Source organism: Mus musculus, chromosome 3 (assembly GCF_000001635.26).
Source record: "Mus musculus strain C57BL/6J chromosome 3, GRCm38.p6 C57BL/6J".
In the NCBI taxonomy this organism is placed as follows: Eukaryota; Metazoa; Chordata; class Mammalia; order Rodentia; family Muridae; genus Mus; species Mus musculus.
This window is the reverse complement of record NC_000069.6, coordinates 29,668,710-29,686,406: the sequence shown is the minus strand read 5'-3', so window position 1 is coordinate 29,686,406 and position 17,697 is coordinate 29,668,710. Positions and strand designations below refer to the sequence as shown.

Here is a 17,697-nt window from a genome sequence, read left to right as displayed (position 1 = left end):
GGGAGGGAGGGAGGGAGGTGGGATATCCTGTGCGAGTTGCAGTGAGATTTTAGTGCTGGATAGATATGATCAATATACATTGCATACATGGATAAAAATAAAAATTAAACCTTTTTAATAGTCCTTTGAGAATTTCCTACAATGTGTGTTGTTTGTATTCACATCCTCTCTTGCAACTCTTCACAAATCTACCCTTCTATTCCACACACCCAATTTTGTAGGTTCTTTTTTTTTCCTTTCTTTTAAAAAGATCAAGTCCAATTTGTGATGCTCATGCATTCTTGGATGTGGCATCTACAACTGAACCTTAGTAGAACTACTAGAGTCCAGAACCTTTATAAGCATGATTCTCCTAGCAGTTGTCAATTTGTAATATTTCCTCCCTGGGGACAGGATTTCAGACCCACATTCTTTTTCCATGCTGAGATTATTTGTGGCTTGATCTTGTGCAAGTCTTGGACAAGCTGTCTCATTTACTGAGTTAATATGCACTGCTGCCTTGTGTCTGGAAGACTCTTTGTAGTCATCTACTATCCCTGGCTTTTAATTATTAAATATATAATATATCAAATATATCATATGATATATATTTTAAATTTATAATATATATTAATATACATATGAATATATATTAATATACATATGAATATATATTAATATACATATGAAGCTTAAGAAAATCCAGGTTTCAGTCACTAACTCATCTAGTAAAATGCTTATGGTACAAACATGAGGACTTGAGTTCATTATCAAAAATAGATTTTTGTATGTTTGAAGCCAACCTGGATTGTGTAATGAATTGTAGGCCAGTTAGGCCTAGAGTGAGAACCTTTCTAAAACAAAGCAAAACAAAAACCAAAACCCTATTGTTCAGGGTTGGTCTGATGCTGCTATGCATTCAAGTGCTAAACTCTGTACCAGAGGATCTGGTTGCCCAAAGATAAGTGAATTCCCATGTATACCAGCTTTTGTTGTGCAAACCTTGCTCCCCAATTTAAAATTATTGGCTGAATTGAGGTTACTACAATTACTGGAGAGAATAGAGGTAGTTGGGTTTTCAGTTACCTGGCTAGGGGTCACACGTAGGGACCAAGAGGGAAAAAGAAAAGGAGAGAAAGTAAACGAGGAAGAAGACAAAGGAACAGTAGCTCTCCATTAGATAAGATGGACCAGGAGCGCATGCCTGAGCAAAATGGAGCCGGAAGACAGGCTGGCAGAGCAGAAATTACCTGAGAAGACACAAACAGAAAGTGAGGAGCACAGCTGGGAAGTAGCCAGTCTATCATTAGAGAATCAGATTAGGGGTCATCCCCCAGTAATTGCACAAAAGCTAAATAAATAAATCTCATTCATTTGGAAGCAAGCAGGGATAGGTATAATTCAATTTATTTCACGCCTTGTCTTAAAAACCAAGGTGTACAGCAAACTAAGGACCGACACTGGATGTTGACTTCTGGTGTCCACACACACTTACATAATGGGTATTTGCAATACATACAGAATCATACAGACACACAGGGGGACAATATTTTCACTCTGGTTAGATGGAGGCTAATGAAGTATTTTTGTGTTGTTGTTTCGTTTTGTTTTTTGTTTTTGTAAATACACAGTAATGATTTGGCATCATCTGCTTGAAATCTTACTGTGACCTGTTGTAGTTCCTATCTCCACTCCAGTTGCCCACCCTTAATGGGTTACATTGGTGGACCCTGAGAGGGAGAACAAGGGGGAGTGGAGGTCTCTGGTGGCAAGCGAGCATGATGAGAACAGACTTGCGAAGCAGCTTCAGTGGGACAGCTTGGTTAATTGGGAGAACAAAGGTTATTGAAACCTTTGGGAAGTGGGTAAGTGTCTACAGGGAGAGTATAAACCTTTGTATAAACCTAATGTGTATACAGAGGACAGGGAGTGCACCCTGCTTGCTAAGCTACATGAACCCCATAAGAGGTAACAGTCAGGGTGTGAGACAGCATGGGCCAGAAACATGAGAGGATGGCGTGGGGATAAGGGTGGGCCAGTATATAAGGCGTTCCACACTCTTGCTCCAGGCCCACTTCCAAGGGCTCCAAGCTTCCCCAGCACACAGCTTGTCAATGCCAGAAACTAAAAGCTCCAAACTGAGCACCTGAGCTGGGGTCAGCAGAAGTCATGCTCTCCATTTCATGTTGCTTTTTCTGAGGTCCCTGACCTACCACAGGGCTTTACATCTTCTCAAGAATGCCATTCCCACACATTGCCTCTTCCCTGTTCTCTTTTTTACTATTTTATAAGTATTTCCTTGTCAGGGTCTGAATGGCCTTACATCCAACTATGCATCACTATTTAATTTGTAATACATTTGTCTCAACATTTGTAATCTATGTCTGTCTTGAACCAGATCACAACTTCTGTAGGGTAGGACTGGGATTTTTTTTTTTTTCTGGAACAGTGTCATCATTCTGAGCAGAGCTCATTTGCAAACATTTATCAAATGTGTATACACTATTGCTCTTAGGGATAAGAAATTGAATGGTAAGCAGGAGGCTTCCTACACTCCAGAAAGGAAAGTACATTTGATTTCCATGTTCCCATTGACTGTTCCTAATGCATCTCCCAGTGAAGTCTAGGAAAACTCTGGGTAATACTTTGTTAATTATATCTCTGTCTTCAGCAACGGAGTTCTGCCTAACCAGTGGGGGAAATGTGGCCTCTTCATTGATGTCCATGAAGAACCTATCACAGTCACTGGCATTTTGTGAGCTCTCCACCCTCACTTTCTCTTCTCCCTTCCCCTCTTTCTCGTCTCTTGCTCTGGCTTCATCCTCCCCTAACTTTTTTCATAAAAGTCTTACTCTCCTCCTTTTGTTCTGTAGAAAAAATGAGCTCTCCCCAGGCTCTATTTCCGGACCCACATTCTCAAGCCCAACATTTTCTTGATATGAAGACACATTCTTTTCTTGTATCAAGATTCATCCTGCTTACATAACAGCCACCCAGGTGTCATAGTTACTGTCGTATGGCTATGAAGAAGACCAAAGCACAACTTATTAAAAAGACATTTAACTGGGGGCTTGCTTACAGTTTCAGAGGGTGAAACTATTGGCATCATGGTAGGGAGCATTGTGGTAGACCAGCAGACAAGTGCCTTAGCAGTAGCTGAGAGCATACATTTTATCATTAAGATGAAGGGAGACTGAGGAAAGGACCAGACCTAGCATGGGCTGTTGAAACATCATTGCCCATCCCCAGTGACACACCTTCTCTAACATGGCCACACATCTTAATTCTTCCTAAACAATCCACTAACTAGGGACCAAGTACTCAAATATCTGAGCCCATAGGGTTCATTCTCTTTCAAACCCCCACCGAGTGTCTCTTATTTTGTTCTGTTATACTTGCCATGGCCAAAGCAACTTTATTCTTGTCCATGTGGATACAGACTTTCAAGCCTTCATTTCTATTTGAACCCTTACTCCTCAAACCCCCAACCTAGCAGTGGCTAATCTTATTGATCCTACCTTCTTTACACATCCTCCCATAAACACCTGGAGGGCATTGGCACTGTCTAGTTTGAGTATTACAGATGCTTCTGTTCTGACAATTGTAGTTGCCCGTGAACTCCTTTTTGTTAGCATCTATAGAACAAAGTGTGAGTGAATAAGGAAAGGTAAATGTGTAATGGAACATCCTGCCCATCACAAAGGAGCCAGAAGGAGAGATAATCTTTCTATTAGGATGGCTACCAAGTAATTCAATTATTAGTACCTTGCAGACCCAGGGTAATACTCTGGCATAGTACTAGTTTTTATGATTTAATCGCCCATGGGGAAGGTCCAGGTGCTACAGCTGGTGAAAATAATGATGACTCAAAGAAATTCTAACAAGGTTCAAATATTTATGAGATTGCTCCTTAAACTGTAATCCTCATGGTTTCAACACTACCCAGTCATATTTTCTGAATAACTATAAGCACCCTTAATGAGAAACTGCATATTCTACTCTGAGAAATAGTGACAAATACAGAGAGAAAAATGTCATGTTTTAAAACTAACAATGAACAAGAGTGCTCCTGGGACCTTGGGGCTTGAGTGCTCTTGGGAACTCCCATGGTATTTTACATTCTCATAATTTGATGAAATTAATTAAAGGACAGATTTCTCTGCTTTGTTTAATTTTTTTAGAAGTGTCAGGTATTCAGAAATGTACACTGAAGAAATTGAGACTTTCTTTAACATGATAATTTTATTAGCTGTTTTAGTTGACATTCTACAATATGCTTTATTCTCAATCTATATTTATTATGCATCTTAGTTAGGGTTTCCATTGCTGTGAAGAGATATCATGGCCACAACAACTTTTATAAAGGATAACTTTCAAATAGGGTTGGCTTACAGCTTTAGAGGCTTAGTCCATTATCATCATGACTTATGGCCGCATGCAGGCAGACATGGTTCTGGAGAGGGAGCTGAGAGTTCTACATCTTGATCCACATGCAGGAGAAATGAACTAGGCAGACTTGAGTTTTTGAGAACTCAAAGCCCACCCTCTAATGATGTACTTTCTCCAATAAAGCAAAACATACTCCAACAAGGCCACACTTCCTAATAGTTCCATGCCCTAAGGATCTACGGGTGCCATTTTTATTCAAGCCCCTACATGATGTCTACTGTAGTTAGCTACATATTCATCTTCTATTTTCCTAATGTCTTTATTACCATTCATTTCTTTCTTTCCCCTCTCTCTTTCTTCCTTGTTTTGTTCATTGAGAGAAGTTTTAATGTACTTAACATTGACCTAGAACTCATAATGACTTTAACATTCTAATCCTCATTCCTCTACCTCTTAAATGCTGAGATTATAGCTCTATTCTGCTTGTTTTGTGTAATGTTAGTACTTGAAGTCACAGCCTTGTGAATGCTAACTAAGCTTTCTACCTACTGGATTTATCTATTGTTTTTTTCTCAATTTCAAGCCCTAGGCTTCTATAGTAAGAGGGAAAAAGGGAGCAGAAGTAAGAAAAGAGAAAGATATTGGGGAGTGAACAATTGTTGAGTCCTGGATTGTTAATTCATGTGTAGTATAATATTGTAAATTTCCCACATCTATAGAAGGAACAGTTTACAAAAACAAAGATAAAGAATTCACAGTTGCTTCCAAAGTTTCTGGGTTATGATATATCATCTACATAGTATATCTATGGGGTTCTCTACCCACCCCACCCACTGTGTAACACATAGTAAAACACAAGAATTTCTAAGATATTTCATTAGCATAATAGAATAAAGACCTTAGAGGATAAATTGTTAATAGGAACATGTCCTAAAATGAAGTGGAGGACATAGAAGGCATCACAAGCTTCCCTGCTCATCAGCCATCCATGCCATTGGGAGTCACTTTTCTCTTTCCTCTTCATTAGATAATCAAACAGTGTTCCGTGATTTCAACATGGAATTTCTTCAAAAGCGATGTAGTGATAAGAGGCCCTGATATTAAAATTAAATAATGCACTGTGATACTTAAATCATTTCCTTATAATTTGTTGAAATAATTCTTGAGAAGTCTAAGTAGATATTTTCATAGTAGACCACTGAAGATACTGGAATAATCATCCACTCAGTGGGGAGCCCCATGGTCCTGATTCCTACCCAATCTATTTTTAGCTTCCTTGGTTGCATTTTTAAATGGCAATCATCTTTAAAGTTTGCAATTTATATGAACTTTAAAGAATATCCCACTCCCTTTTTGCTGTCAAATTAGTTGAAATCTGTGAGTTGATTTGGGTTGTTCTATCTTCATTCTTTTTTTTTTTTTTCCCACAACTTTTCTTCTTTTTTTTTCTTTTTTTTTTCCATTTTTATTAGATATTTAGCTCATTTACATTTCCAATGCTATACCAAAAGTCCCCCATACCCACCCACCCCCACTCCCCTACCCACCCACTCCCCCTTTTTGGCCCTGGCATTCCCCTGTACTGGGGCATATAAAGTTTGCGTGTCCAATGGGCCTCTCTTTCCAGTGATGGCCGACTAGGCCATCTTTTGATACATATGCAGCTAGAGTCAAGAGCTCCAGGGTACTGGTTAGTTCATAATGTTGTTCCACCTATAGGGTTGCAGATCCCTTTAGCTCCTTGGGTACTTTCTCTAGCTCCTCCATTGGGAGCCCTGTGATCCATCCATCAGCTGACTGTGAGCATCCACTTCTGTGTTTGCTAGGCCCTGGCATAGTCTCACAAGAGTCAGCTACATCTGGGTCCTTTCGATAAAATCTTGCTAGTGTATGCAATGGTGTCAGCATTTGGATGCTGATTATGGAGTGGATCCCTGGATATGGCAGTCTCTACATGGTCCATCCTTTCATCTCAGCTCCAAATTTTGTCTCTGTAACTCCTTCCATGGGTGTTTTGTTCCCACTTCTAAGGAGGGGCATAGTGTCCACACTTCAGTCTTATTTTTTCTTGAGTTTCATGTGTTTAGGAAATTGTATCTTATATCTTGGGCATCCTAGGATTTGGGCTAATATCCACTTATCAGTGAGTACATATTGTGTGAGTTCCTTTGTGAATGTGTTACCTCACTCAGGATGATGCCCTCCAGGTCCATCCATTTGCCTAGGAATTTCATAAATTCATTCTTTTTAATAGCTGAGTAGTACTCCATTGTGTAGATGTACCACATTTTCTGTATCCATTCCTCTGTTGAGGGGCATCTGGGTTCTTTCCAGCTTCTGGCTATTATAAATAAGGCTGCTATGAACATAGTGGAGCATGTGTCCTTCTTACCAGTTGGGGCATCTTCTGGATATATGCCCAGGAGAGGTATTGCTGGATCCTCCGGTAGTACTATGTCCAATTTTCTGAGGAACCGCCAGACTGATTTCCAGATTGGTTGTACAAGCCTGCAATCCCACAAACAATGGAGGAGTGTTCCTCTTTCTCCACATCCACGCCAGCATCTGCTGTCACCTGAAATTTTGATCTTAGCTATTCTGACTGGTGTGAGGTGGAATCTCAGGGTTGTTTTGATTTGCATTTCCCTGATGATTAAGGATGTTGAACATTTTTTTCAGGTGCTTCTCTGCCATTCGGTATTCCTCAGGTGAGAATTCTTTGTTCAGTTCTGAGCCCCATTTTTAATGGGGTTATTTGATTTTCTGAAGTCCACCTTCTTGAGTTCTTTATATATGTTGGATATTAGTCCCCTATCTGATTTAGGATAGGTAAAGATCCTTTCCCAATCTGTTGGTGTTCTTTTTGTCTTATTGACGGTGTCTTTTGCCTTGCAGAAACTTTGGAGTTTCATTAGGTCCCATTTGTCAATTCTCGATCTTACAGCACAAGCCATTGCTGTTCTGTTCAGGAATTTTTCCCCTGTGCCCATATCTTCAAGGCTTTTCCCCACTTTCTCCTCTATAAGTTTCAGTGTCTCTGGTTTTATGTGAAGTTCCTTGATCCACTTAGATTTGACCTTAGTACAAGGAGATAAGTATGGATCGATTCACATTCTTCTACATGATAACAACCAGTTGTGCCAGCACCAATTGTTGAAAATGCTGTCTTTCTTCCACTGGATGGTTTTGGCTCCCTTGTCGAAGATCAAGTGACCATAGGTGTGTGGGTTCATTTCTGGGTCTTCAATTCTATTCCATTGGTCCACTTGTCTGTCTCTATACCAGTACCATGCAGTTTTTATCACAATTGCTCTGTAGTAAAGCTTTAGGTCAGGCATGGTGATTCCACCAGAGGTTCTTTTATCCTTGAGATCTATCTTCATTCTTAGCCTTGGCTTTCTGTAAGAGACTTGTCCAGAGAAGCTTGTGGGCACTCAGGCCATCTTTCATGTATTCCAAGTCTGAGGTCATGGATGTCTTGTCCTTTTATCCCCTGGCTCTTTAAATCTCTCAGTTTAAGTTTCATATCAGTGATGCTTTCTTCTAATGCCTCAGGGGTAGTTTTATTTCTTATGCTACTGTGACAAGGACCATGTGGTCAGGCCATATATGTATATTAATGAGCTTGCATGATAAAGCAAATTTTTATTGTGTTATTCATATGATGTCATTGTACAATTTTATAATATAGGATATATGAACTTACAGGTCAGCATAAACAAGGGTCTCCACCAAGATTTTTCCTCTCCATAGTGATGTGGTTAACATTTCAATAGAGAGTAAATTACAACAACTAAGAAGGAATTGGACCTGACCAAAGAGAACACTCCCTGAGAAAGAATGTCCACACAGTAGGGAGAGTGCCTTATATCTACTAGAAAAGATTAATCTTGCAGAGGACAGCAGAATCATGTAAAGCGTCATGTAACAGGCAATAAGAGATCTTCAGAGATCTGCATAATATAGAAGCCATTGAACTGAAGTGTAGACTATGAAATAGCCAGTGATTTAAGTTCTTAGAAATACTTAATTGGGCAAAGAATACAATATTTTTATTTTAGTTAACAATATAAAAGCTTTCTATTTTATTATTTTTAAAATTAGGTATTTTCTTCATTTACATTTCCAATGCTATCCCAAAAGTCCCCCAAACCCTCTCCCCCACTCCCCTCCCTCACTCACACTTCTTGGCCCTGGTGTTCCCCTGTACTGAAGCATATAAGGTTTGCAAGACCAATGGGCCTCTCTTTCCACTGATGGCCGACCAGGCCATCTTCTGATACATATGCAGCTAGAGACATGCACTCCATGGGGTACTGTTTAGTTCATATTGTTGTTCCACCTATAGGGTTACAGATCCCTTTAGCTCCTTTGGTGCTTTCTCTACCTCCTCCATTGGGGGACCTGTGTTCCATCCAATAGCTGACTGTGAGCATCCACTTCTGTGTTTGCTAGGGCCCGGCATAGCCTCACAAGAGACAGCTATATCTGGGTCCTTTCAGCAAAATCTTGTTAGTATATGCAATGGTGTCAGTATTTGGAGGCTGATTATGGGATGGATCCCCGGGTATGGCAGTCTCTAGATGGTCCATCCTTTCGTCTCAGCTTGAAACTTTGTCTCTGTAACTCCTTCCATGGGTGTTTTGTTCCCAATTTTAAGAACAGGCAAGGGGCCACATTTTGGCCTTCGTTCTTCTTGAGGTTCATCTGTTTTGCAAATTGTATCTTTTATCTTGAGTATTCTAAGTTCTGGGCTAATAGCCCCTTATCAGTGAGTACATATCATGTGAGTTCTTTTGTGATTGGGTAACCTCACTCAGGATGATGCCCTCCAGGTCCATCCATTTGCCTAGGAATTTCATAAATTCATTCTTTTTAATAGCTGAGTTGTACCCCATTGTGTAAATGTACCACAACATCTGTATCCATTCCTCTGTTGAGAGACATCTGGGTTCTTTCCAGCTTCTGGCTATTATAAATAAGGCTGCTATGAACATAGTGGAGCATGTGTCCTTCTTACCATTTGGAACATCTTTTGGATTTATGCCCAGGAGAGGTATCGCAGGATCCTCCAGTATTACTATGTCCAATTTTCTGAGGAACCGCCAGACTGATTTCCAGAGTGGTTGTACAAGCTTGCAATTCCACAAACAATGGAGGAGTGTTCCTCTTTCTCCACATCCTCGCCAGCATCTGCTGTCACCTGAGATTTGATCTTAGCCATTCTGACTGATGTGAGGTGGAATCTCAGGGTGGCTTTGATTTGCATTTCTCTGATGATTAAGGATGCTGAACATTTTTTCAAGTGCTTCTCAGCCATTCGGTATTCCTCAGGTGAGAATTCTTTGTTTAGCTCTGAGCCCCATTATTTTAATGGGGTTATTTGATTTTCTGGAGTCCACCTTTTTGAGTTCTTTATATATATTGGATATTAGTCCCCTATCTGATTTAGGAAAGGTAAAGATCCTTTCCCAATCTGTTGCTGGCCTTTTTATCTTATTGATGGTGTCTTTTGCCTTACAGAAGCTTTGCAATTTTATAAGGTCCCATTTGTCGATTCTCGATCTTACAGCACAAGCCATTGCTGTTCTATTCAGGAATTTTTTCCCTGTGCCCATATCTTTGAGGTTTTCCCCCACTTTCTCTTCTGTAAGTTTCACTGTCTCTGGTTTATGTGGAGTTCATGATCTACTTAGATTTGACCTTAGAACAAGGAGATAGGAATGGACCAATTTGCATTCTTCTACATGATAACCTCCAGTTGTGAGAGCACCATTTGTTGAAAATACTGTCTTTTTTCCACTGGATGTTTTTAGCTCCCTTGTCAAAGGTCAAGTGACCATAGGTGTGTGGGTTCATTTCTGGGTCTTCAATTCTATTCCATTGGTCTACTTGTCTGTTGCTATACCAGTACCATGCAGTTTTTAATCACAATTGCTCTGTAGTACAGCTTTAGGTCAGGCATGGTGATTCCACCAGAGGTTCTTTTATCCTTGAGAAGAGTTTTTGCTATCCTAGGTTTTTTGTTATTCCAGATGAATTTGCAGATTGCTCTTTCTAATTCATTGAAGAATTGAGTTGGAATTTTGATGAGAATTGCATTGAATCTGTAGATTGCTTTTGGCAAGATAGGCATTTTTACTATATTGATCCTGCCAATCCATGAGCATGGGAGATCTTTCCATCTTCTGAGATCGTCTTTAATTTTATTCTTCAGAGACTTGAAGTTCTTACCATACAGATCTTTCATTAGTTAGAGTCACACCAAGGTATTATATATTATTTGTGACTATTGAGAAGGATGTTGTTTCCCTAATTTTTTTCTCAGCCTGTTTATCCTTTGTGTAGAGAAAGGCCATTGTGTTGTTGGAGTTAATTTTATATTAGGCTACTTCATTGAAGCTGTTTATCATGTTTAGGAGTTCTCTGGTGGAATTTTTAGGGTCACTTATATATACTATCATATCATCTGCAAAAAGTGATATTTTGACTTCTTCCTTTCCAATTTGTATCCCCTTGATCTCCTTTTGTTGTTGAATTGCTCTGGCTAGGACTTCAAGCACAATAGTTGAATAGGTAGGGAGAAAGTGGGCAGCCTTGTCTAGTCCCTGATTTTAGTGGGATTGTTTCCAGCTTCTCACCATTTACTTTGATGTTGGCTACTGGTTTGCTGTAGATTGCTTTTATCATGTTCAGGTATGGGCCTCGAATTCCTGATCTTTCCAAGACTTTTATAATGAATGGGTGTTGGATTTTGTCAAATGCTTTTTTCACATCTAATGAGATGATCATGTGGTTTTTGTCTTTGAATTTGTTTTTATAGTGGATTACATTGATGGATTTCCATATATTAAACCATCCCTGCATCCCTTGAATGAAACATACTTGGTCAGGATGGATGATTGTTCTGATGTGTTCTTGGATTCAGTTAGTGAGAATTTTATTGAGTATTTTTGCATCGATATTCATAAGGGAAATTGGTCTGAAGTTCTCTATCTTTGTTGCGTCTTTCTGTGGTTTACGTATCAGAGTAATTGTGGCTTCATAGAATGAATTGGGTAGAGTACCTTCTGTTTCTATTTTGTGGAATAGTTTGTGAAGAACTGGAATTAGATCTTCTTTGAAGGTCTGATAGAACTCTGCACTAAACCCATCTAGTCCTGGGCTTTTTTATTGGTTGGGAGACTATTAATGACTGCTTCTATTTCTTTAGGGGATATAGGACTGTTTATATCATTAATCTGATTCTGATTTAACTTTGGTACCTGGTATCTGTCTAGAAATTTGTCAATTTCATCCAGGTTTTCCAGTTTGTTGCGTATAGCCTTTTTTAGAAGGATCTGAAATTGGATTTCCTAGGGATCTGTTGTTATGTCTCCCTTTTCATTTCTGATTTTGTTAATTAGGATGTTCTCCCTGTGCCCTCTAATGAGTCTGGCTAAGGGTTTATCTATCTTATTGATTTTCTCAAAGAACCAGGTCTTTGTTTGGTTGATTCTTTGAATAGTTCTTCTTGTTTTCACTTGGTTGATTTCACCCCTGAGTTTGATTATTTTTTGCCATCTACTTCTCTTGGATGAATTTGCTTCCTTTTGTTCTAGAGCTTTTAGGTGTGTTGTCAAGCTTCTAGTGTGTGCTCTCTCTAGTTTCTTGTTGGAGGCACTCAGAGCTATGAGATTTCCTCTTAGAAATGCTTTCATTGTGTCCCTTAAGTTTGGGACACAATGAAAAAGTCTTTAATGTCTTTCTTTATTTTTTCCTTTCCAAGGTATAAGAGTGTTGTTCAGTTTCCACGTGAATGTTGGCTTTCTATTATTTATGTTGTTATTGAAGATCAGCCTTAGTCCATGGTGATCTTATAGGACGCATGGGACAATTTCAATATTTTTATATCTGTTGAGGCCTGTTTTGTGATCAATTATATGGTCAATTTTGGAGAAGGTACCATGAGGTGCTGAGAAGAAGGTATATCCTTTTGCTTTAGGATAACATGTTCTGTAGATATCTGTTAAATCCATTTGTTTCATAACTTCTGTTAGTTTCACTGTGTCCCTGTTTAGTTTCTGTTTCCATGATTTGTCTATTGATGAAAGTGGTGTGTTGAAGTCTCTCACTATTATTGTGTGAGCTGTAATGCATGCTTTGAGATTTACTAAAGTTTCTTTAATGAATGTGACTGCCCTTGCATTTGGAGCATAGATATTCAGAACTGAGAGTTCCTCTTGGAAGATTTTACCTTTGATGAGTATGAAGTGTCCATCCTTGTATTTTTTGATAACTTTGGTTTGGAAGCCGATTTTATTCTCTATTATAATGGCTACTCCAGCTGGTTTCTTCAGATCATTTGCTTGGAAAACTTTTTTCCAGCCTTTCACCCCTGAGGCAGTGTCTGTCTTTTTCCCTGAGATGGGTTTCCTGTAAGCAGCAAAATGTTGGGTCCTGCTTGTGTAGCCAGTCTTTTAGTCTATGTCTTTTTATTGGGGAGCAGAGTCCATTGATATTAAGAGATATTAAGAAAAAGTAATTGTTGCTTCCTATTATTTTTGTTGTGAGAGTTGGCATTCTGTTCTTGTGGCTGTCTTCTTATAGGTTTGTTGAAGGATTCGTTTCTTGCTTTTTCTAGGGTGTGGTTTCCGTTCTTGTATTGGTTATTTTCTGTTAGTATCCTTTGAAGGGTTGGATTCGTGGAAAGATAATATGTGAATTGGTTTTGTCGTGGAATACTTTGGTTTCTCCATCTATGGCAATTGAGAGTTTGGCTGGGTATAGAAGCCTGGGCTGGCATTTGTGTTCTCTTAGGGTCTGTATAACATCTGTTCAGGATCTTCTGGCTTTCATCGTCTCTGGTAAAAAGTCTGGTGTAATTCTGATAGGCCTGCCTTTATATGTTACTTGACCCTTTTCCCTTAGTGCTTTTAATATTCTATCTTTATTTAGTGCATTTGTTATTTTGATTATTATGTGTAGGGAGGAATTTCTTTTCTGGTCCAGACTATTTGGTGTTCTGTAGGCTTCTTCTATGTTCATGAGCTTCTCTTTCTTTAGGTTTGGGAAGTTTTCTTCTATAGTTTTGTTGAAGATATTTGCTGGCCCTTTAAGTTGAAAATCTTCATTCTCATCTACTCCTATTATCCGTAGGTTTGGTCTTCTCATTGTGTCCTTGATTTCCTGGACGTTTTGAGTTAGGATCTTTTTGCATTTTGTATTTTCTTTCATTGTTTTGCCCATGTTCTCTATGGAATCTTCTACACCTGTGATTCTCTCTTCCATCTCTTGTATTCTGTTGCTGATGCTGGCATCTATGGTTCCAGATTTCTTTCCTAGGGTTTCTATCTCCAGCATCACCTCACTTTGGGTTTTCTTTATTGTGTCTACTCCCTTTTTAGGTCTAGTATGTTTTTGTTCATTTCCATCACCTGTTTGGATGTGTTTTCCTGTTTTTCTTTAAGGACTTCTAACTGTTTGGTTGCATTTTCCTGTTTTTCTTTAAGGACTTGTAACTCTTTAGCAGTGTTCTTCTGTATTTCTTTAAGTGAGTTATTAAAGTCCTTGATGTCCTCTACCATCATCATGAGACATTCTTTTAAATCCGTGTCTAGCTTTTCAGGTGTGTTGGGGTGCCCAGGACTGGGCAAGGTGGGAGTGCTGCCTTTTGATGATGGTGAGTGGTCTTGTTTCGGTTAGATTCTTATGTTTGCCTTTCACCATCTGGTAATCTCTGGAGTTAGTTGTTATAGTTGTCTCTGGTTAGAGCTTGTTCCTTTTGTGATTTTATTAGCCTCTATCAGCAGACCTGGGAGACAAGCTCTCTCCTCTGAGTTTCAGTGGTCAGAGCACTCTCTGCAGGCAAGCTCTTCTCTTATTGGGAAGGTGCACAGATATCTGGCGTTCAGTCCTGCCTCCTGGCAGAAGATGAAGGCCCAAAATGGGGTCTGCCTCAGAAGCTCTGTGGCTTCTGCCTGTCCCAGAAGCTGTTAGCTTCTGTAGTCGACACTCTCACCTGTGCAGACTAGTCTAGGATGGATCAGGGAACCAAGATGGCTCCCCCAGGTGCTGTGGCAAAGCCCTCCTGGGTAGGGCAGATACCTCTCCTCTGGCAGGGAAGGTGCCCGGATGTCTGGAGCCTGAAACAGGATCTGCCTCAGAAACTGTCCTCTAGGGCCCTTGGGGGTGTCCACAGACTTCATGCCCAAGGTGAGCAGGTGCTGGCACCGACTGGAAGGGATTTGTGACCCTGGTCAGGCTTCCCTAATGCTGTCTAGGTCCTGCGTGATTGGATTGGAACAGAAGTTGTTTTCCACTCACCAGTGGTCCTAAGGTCCTGTGGAGAGTCCTCTAGGGGACCTTGGGGGTGTCTGTCGACTCCACGCCCAAGGTGACCTGGTGCTGGCCCAATTTTTTTTTTTTTAATGAGAAGAATTTATTAGAACCTGACTGTAGAATGCTCTCCATGACTGTGTACAGAAAGTGGGCTGCTAAAAAGGATGAGAGTGGCAGAGAACATGATCACAAGGATTCTGGGGGAACATCCTAAAGACCTGAAGGAGTCCTTCTGGCAGAAAGATGTCACCATGTCAGCTTGGGTCCTGTGCCTGAGCTATGCAGTAGAACATGTCTCTGATATTTTTTCTTACACACAGGGAGCTAAAAGGAAAAATCTGCTCACACCATCTTCCATACAGTCATGAAGACACATATTTTTAAGTACAAGAGAAAGTTAAAAAGAGAGAAAGAAACTCAATGCATTTTATTTTATAACGTAGAAGTTTCAACTCCTAAAAGCTGTCTTCATTTAAAACACAAATGAAATGATATTTGGATGGCATCATATTTAAATTTTTGATAGCTTCTCTTGAGAGCCTTATATAAAAAGATGAAACTATTACCATTGGCTATGTTCACATAATTTTTTAGAGGGGGAAGTGGGGTAAACAACAGAAGTAAGCCCAGTTAAACAATTTCGATTTTTAAATTTTTATGCAAATTCACTGTACTTCTTAATATAAGCATTTCCTGGTTTTTCCATTGGGAATAGCTGGCCAGGTGCTTGTGATTTATTCAAGTGCAGGGTTTTCATAAGACCAGCCTTATTAGAAGCCTTTATTAATTTCTATGTTTTATGCGTTAGTAGGATTTGGAGTACTGCCTTCCCCTGAGAATATAAAATCTCCCCATGCTGTTATATATTCAATTTACAAGCACTGGCATTCACTAGTATTCTTTATATATAATAAACATATTATTATCTTTACTGGATAGTTGATAAGTAAATTTTAGGGTGCTTTTGTTGAGAACTCACCCGCAGGAGCTTGCTGATCTTCCCCAGTTCTTAGGACACTGCTTTCATTGCATATAAGACCAGTCCATTCTGCTGGGCACAAGCACCCACTCTTTCCTTCTTGGCATCTTCCTCCATTCATACAATCTTCACAGCTCAAGCTGCAGTCCAGGCCAAAGGTGCCATCTAAACAGACTGCCATGAGAAAATATGTTAGTTGGCCCCTGGCTACAAGTGTAACCAAAAGTAAAACAAAATTCTTAATACCAAATAAAATCAGATCAGATGTCTTTCACACACACACACACACACACACACACACACACACACACACACAAAATCCAGAAAAGGACATTAGCAAAGAGATATCTTTCAACATAGAACAGATTTTATTTCTGTCAGATATGGCATGAGATTATTGTCCCATTCTTAAAGAGTTATAAAAGAACAATAAGTCAGACCTATGATTGATTTCAGAATAGGAGCAGCTAGGCCATGCTTGCTAATGCTTTCTCCTTTAGATAGGTGTTTCTATACATAGGTTTTAAAGTGAATTTTTATTGAAATTTAACATTCATGTGTAATGATGCACACATCTCAAATATACCCTTCAGTAGCCCACAAACTCAGGTCAAGATATCTCACATTACCTGCCACCTAAAATGTCAAAGCTATTAGTCTCATAAATGAAAGACTATCATAATTTCTGATACCACACATTTTTTTCTGAATGATTTATAAATTGTAGAGTGAGCACTTTGGTGGTCAGGTTTCTTTTGTCGATACGTTTGCAGGATTCTTCCACACCCTATGCACAAATCTTTTGTGTCTGCATAGTTTCCTATATCTTACTGAAGTGCAATAAATTCACTTCTCCATTCTTTTCTTGACGGAGCTCATCCTAACTTGAATAAGTATAGAGAAAATTTTTTACTTAGTTGTTTACACTTAAGCTCATGTTTTGTCACTTTGGTGTGGGAGAGAAGGGTGGATGTGGGACCTCGCTGCTCTGTGCTGATTGATTTCTGGGGCCTTGCTGCTCTGTGCAGTGCTGATTTCTACCATGATCACAATTGTGCAGCTGAGCACTGTGCCTTGCACATGTCTTGCTTTCTTACCAGCTGTCTGCAGGAATTCATGGCACATCTCATGAACAGGTAAGTGACTGGAGGAAAGAGAAGATTTCTCTTTTTCCAAACCTGGTCAAATGATTTCAGTCTGTGTTTGTGTCTCCAAACTACATTTATTCTGATTTTAAATAGGCAAAGCAGCAGAGATTTAAGAATGAAACATTCAAGTGTTTCTTCTTTATGAAGGAGCATGTATAGATATTCTGATAAATAAACTATAACACAAATATAATACTGACAGTTTCCACTTTATTTTTTATATTTGTTTACTTGTTTATTTATCTATTTAGGTACATGTGTATATATGTGTGCACATGGGATGAGGTCAGGGAACAGCTGTTGGGAGGGATTTATTTAATTCCACCATGTGAATCCTAGATTTGAATTCAGGATGTCAGGGTTATAGCTGACATACTGAATAGGGTCATTTACTTAATGAACCATCAACACAACCTATTACCCCACAGTTCCATTTCTACAAATACCTCTATTTATGTCTTTATTATTTAAAAAAATGGAAGCTAAGAGATGACAAATTTTATAGGAAGGTCTGCAAAACTGAGTACTTTGGTCCTGTTTTTCTACAAAATCTCCCATTCCATCATTTGATGACATTAACTATTTGTTGTGGTTTGTATATGCTTGGCCCAGGAAGTGGCACTATTAGGAGGTGTGGCCTTGTTGGAATATGTGTGTCAATGTGGGTGTGGAGTTTAAGACCTTCATCCTGGGCTAGAGAGATGGCTCAGTTGTTAAGAGCACCGACTGCTCATTTCTGGGTTCGAGGCCAGCCTGGTCTACAAAGTGAGTTCCAGGACAGCCAGGGGGGAAAATCATCATCATCATCAACAACAACAACAACAAAAACCTAAAAAACCAAACCAAAACAAAAAACCTTCATCCTAACTGCATGGAAGCCAA

At 39.4% G+C, this 17,697-nt stretch overlaps 1 protein-coding gene and 1 long non-coding RNA gene across 24 annotated transcripts in view; one reads left to right on the top strand and one right to left on the bottom strand.

The window, feature by feature from the left end:
* The window catches only part of Egfem1 (EGF-like and EMI domain containing 1), a 609,406-nt gene that overhangs the window by 4,652 nt on the left and 587,057 nt on the right, over window positions 1-17,697 (bottom strand). For 16 of the 22 annotated variants that reach the window (XM_006535559.4, XM_017319785.2, XM_017319784.2 and 13 more), the window contains one exon: window positions 15,668-15,841. In XM_006535559.4, the coding sequence (XP_006535622.1) occupies window positions 15,668-15,841 (174 nt within the window). Of the gene's footprint in view, window positions 1-1,065; window positions 1,230-15,641; window positions 15,842-17,697 lie in introns of those variants that run through there. The other 6 variants (XR_001783766.2, XR_003954418.1, NR_151636.1 and 3 more) reach the window with 2 other exon arrangements.
* Gm42197 overlaps window positions 1-17,697 on the top strand; it is a 33,582-nt gene that overhangs the window by 9,668 nt on the left and 6,217 nt on the right. The window lies entirely within an intron of this gene.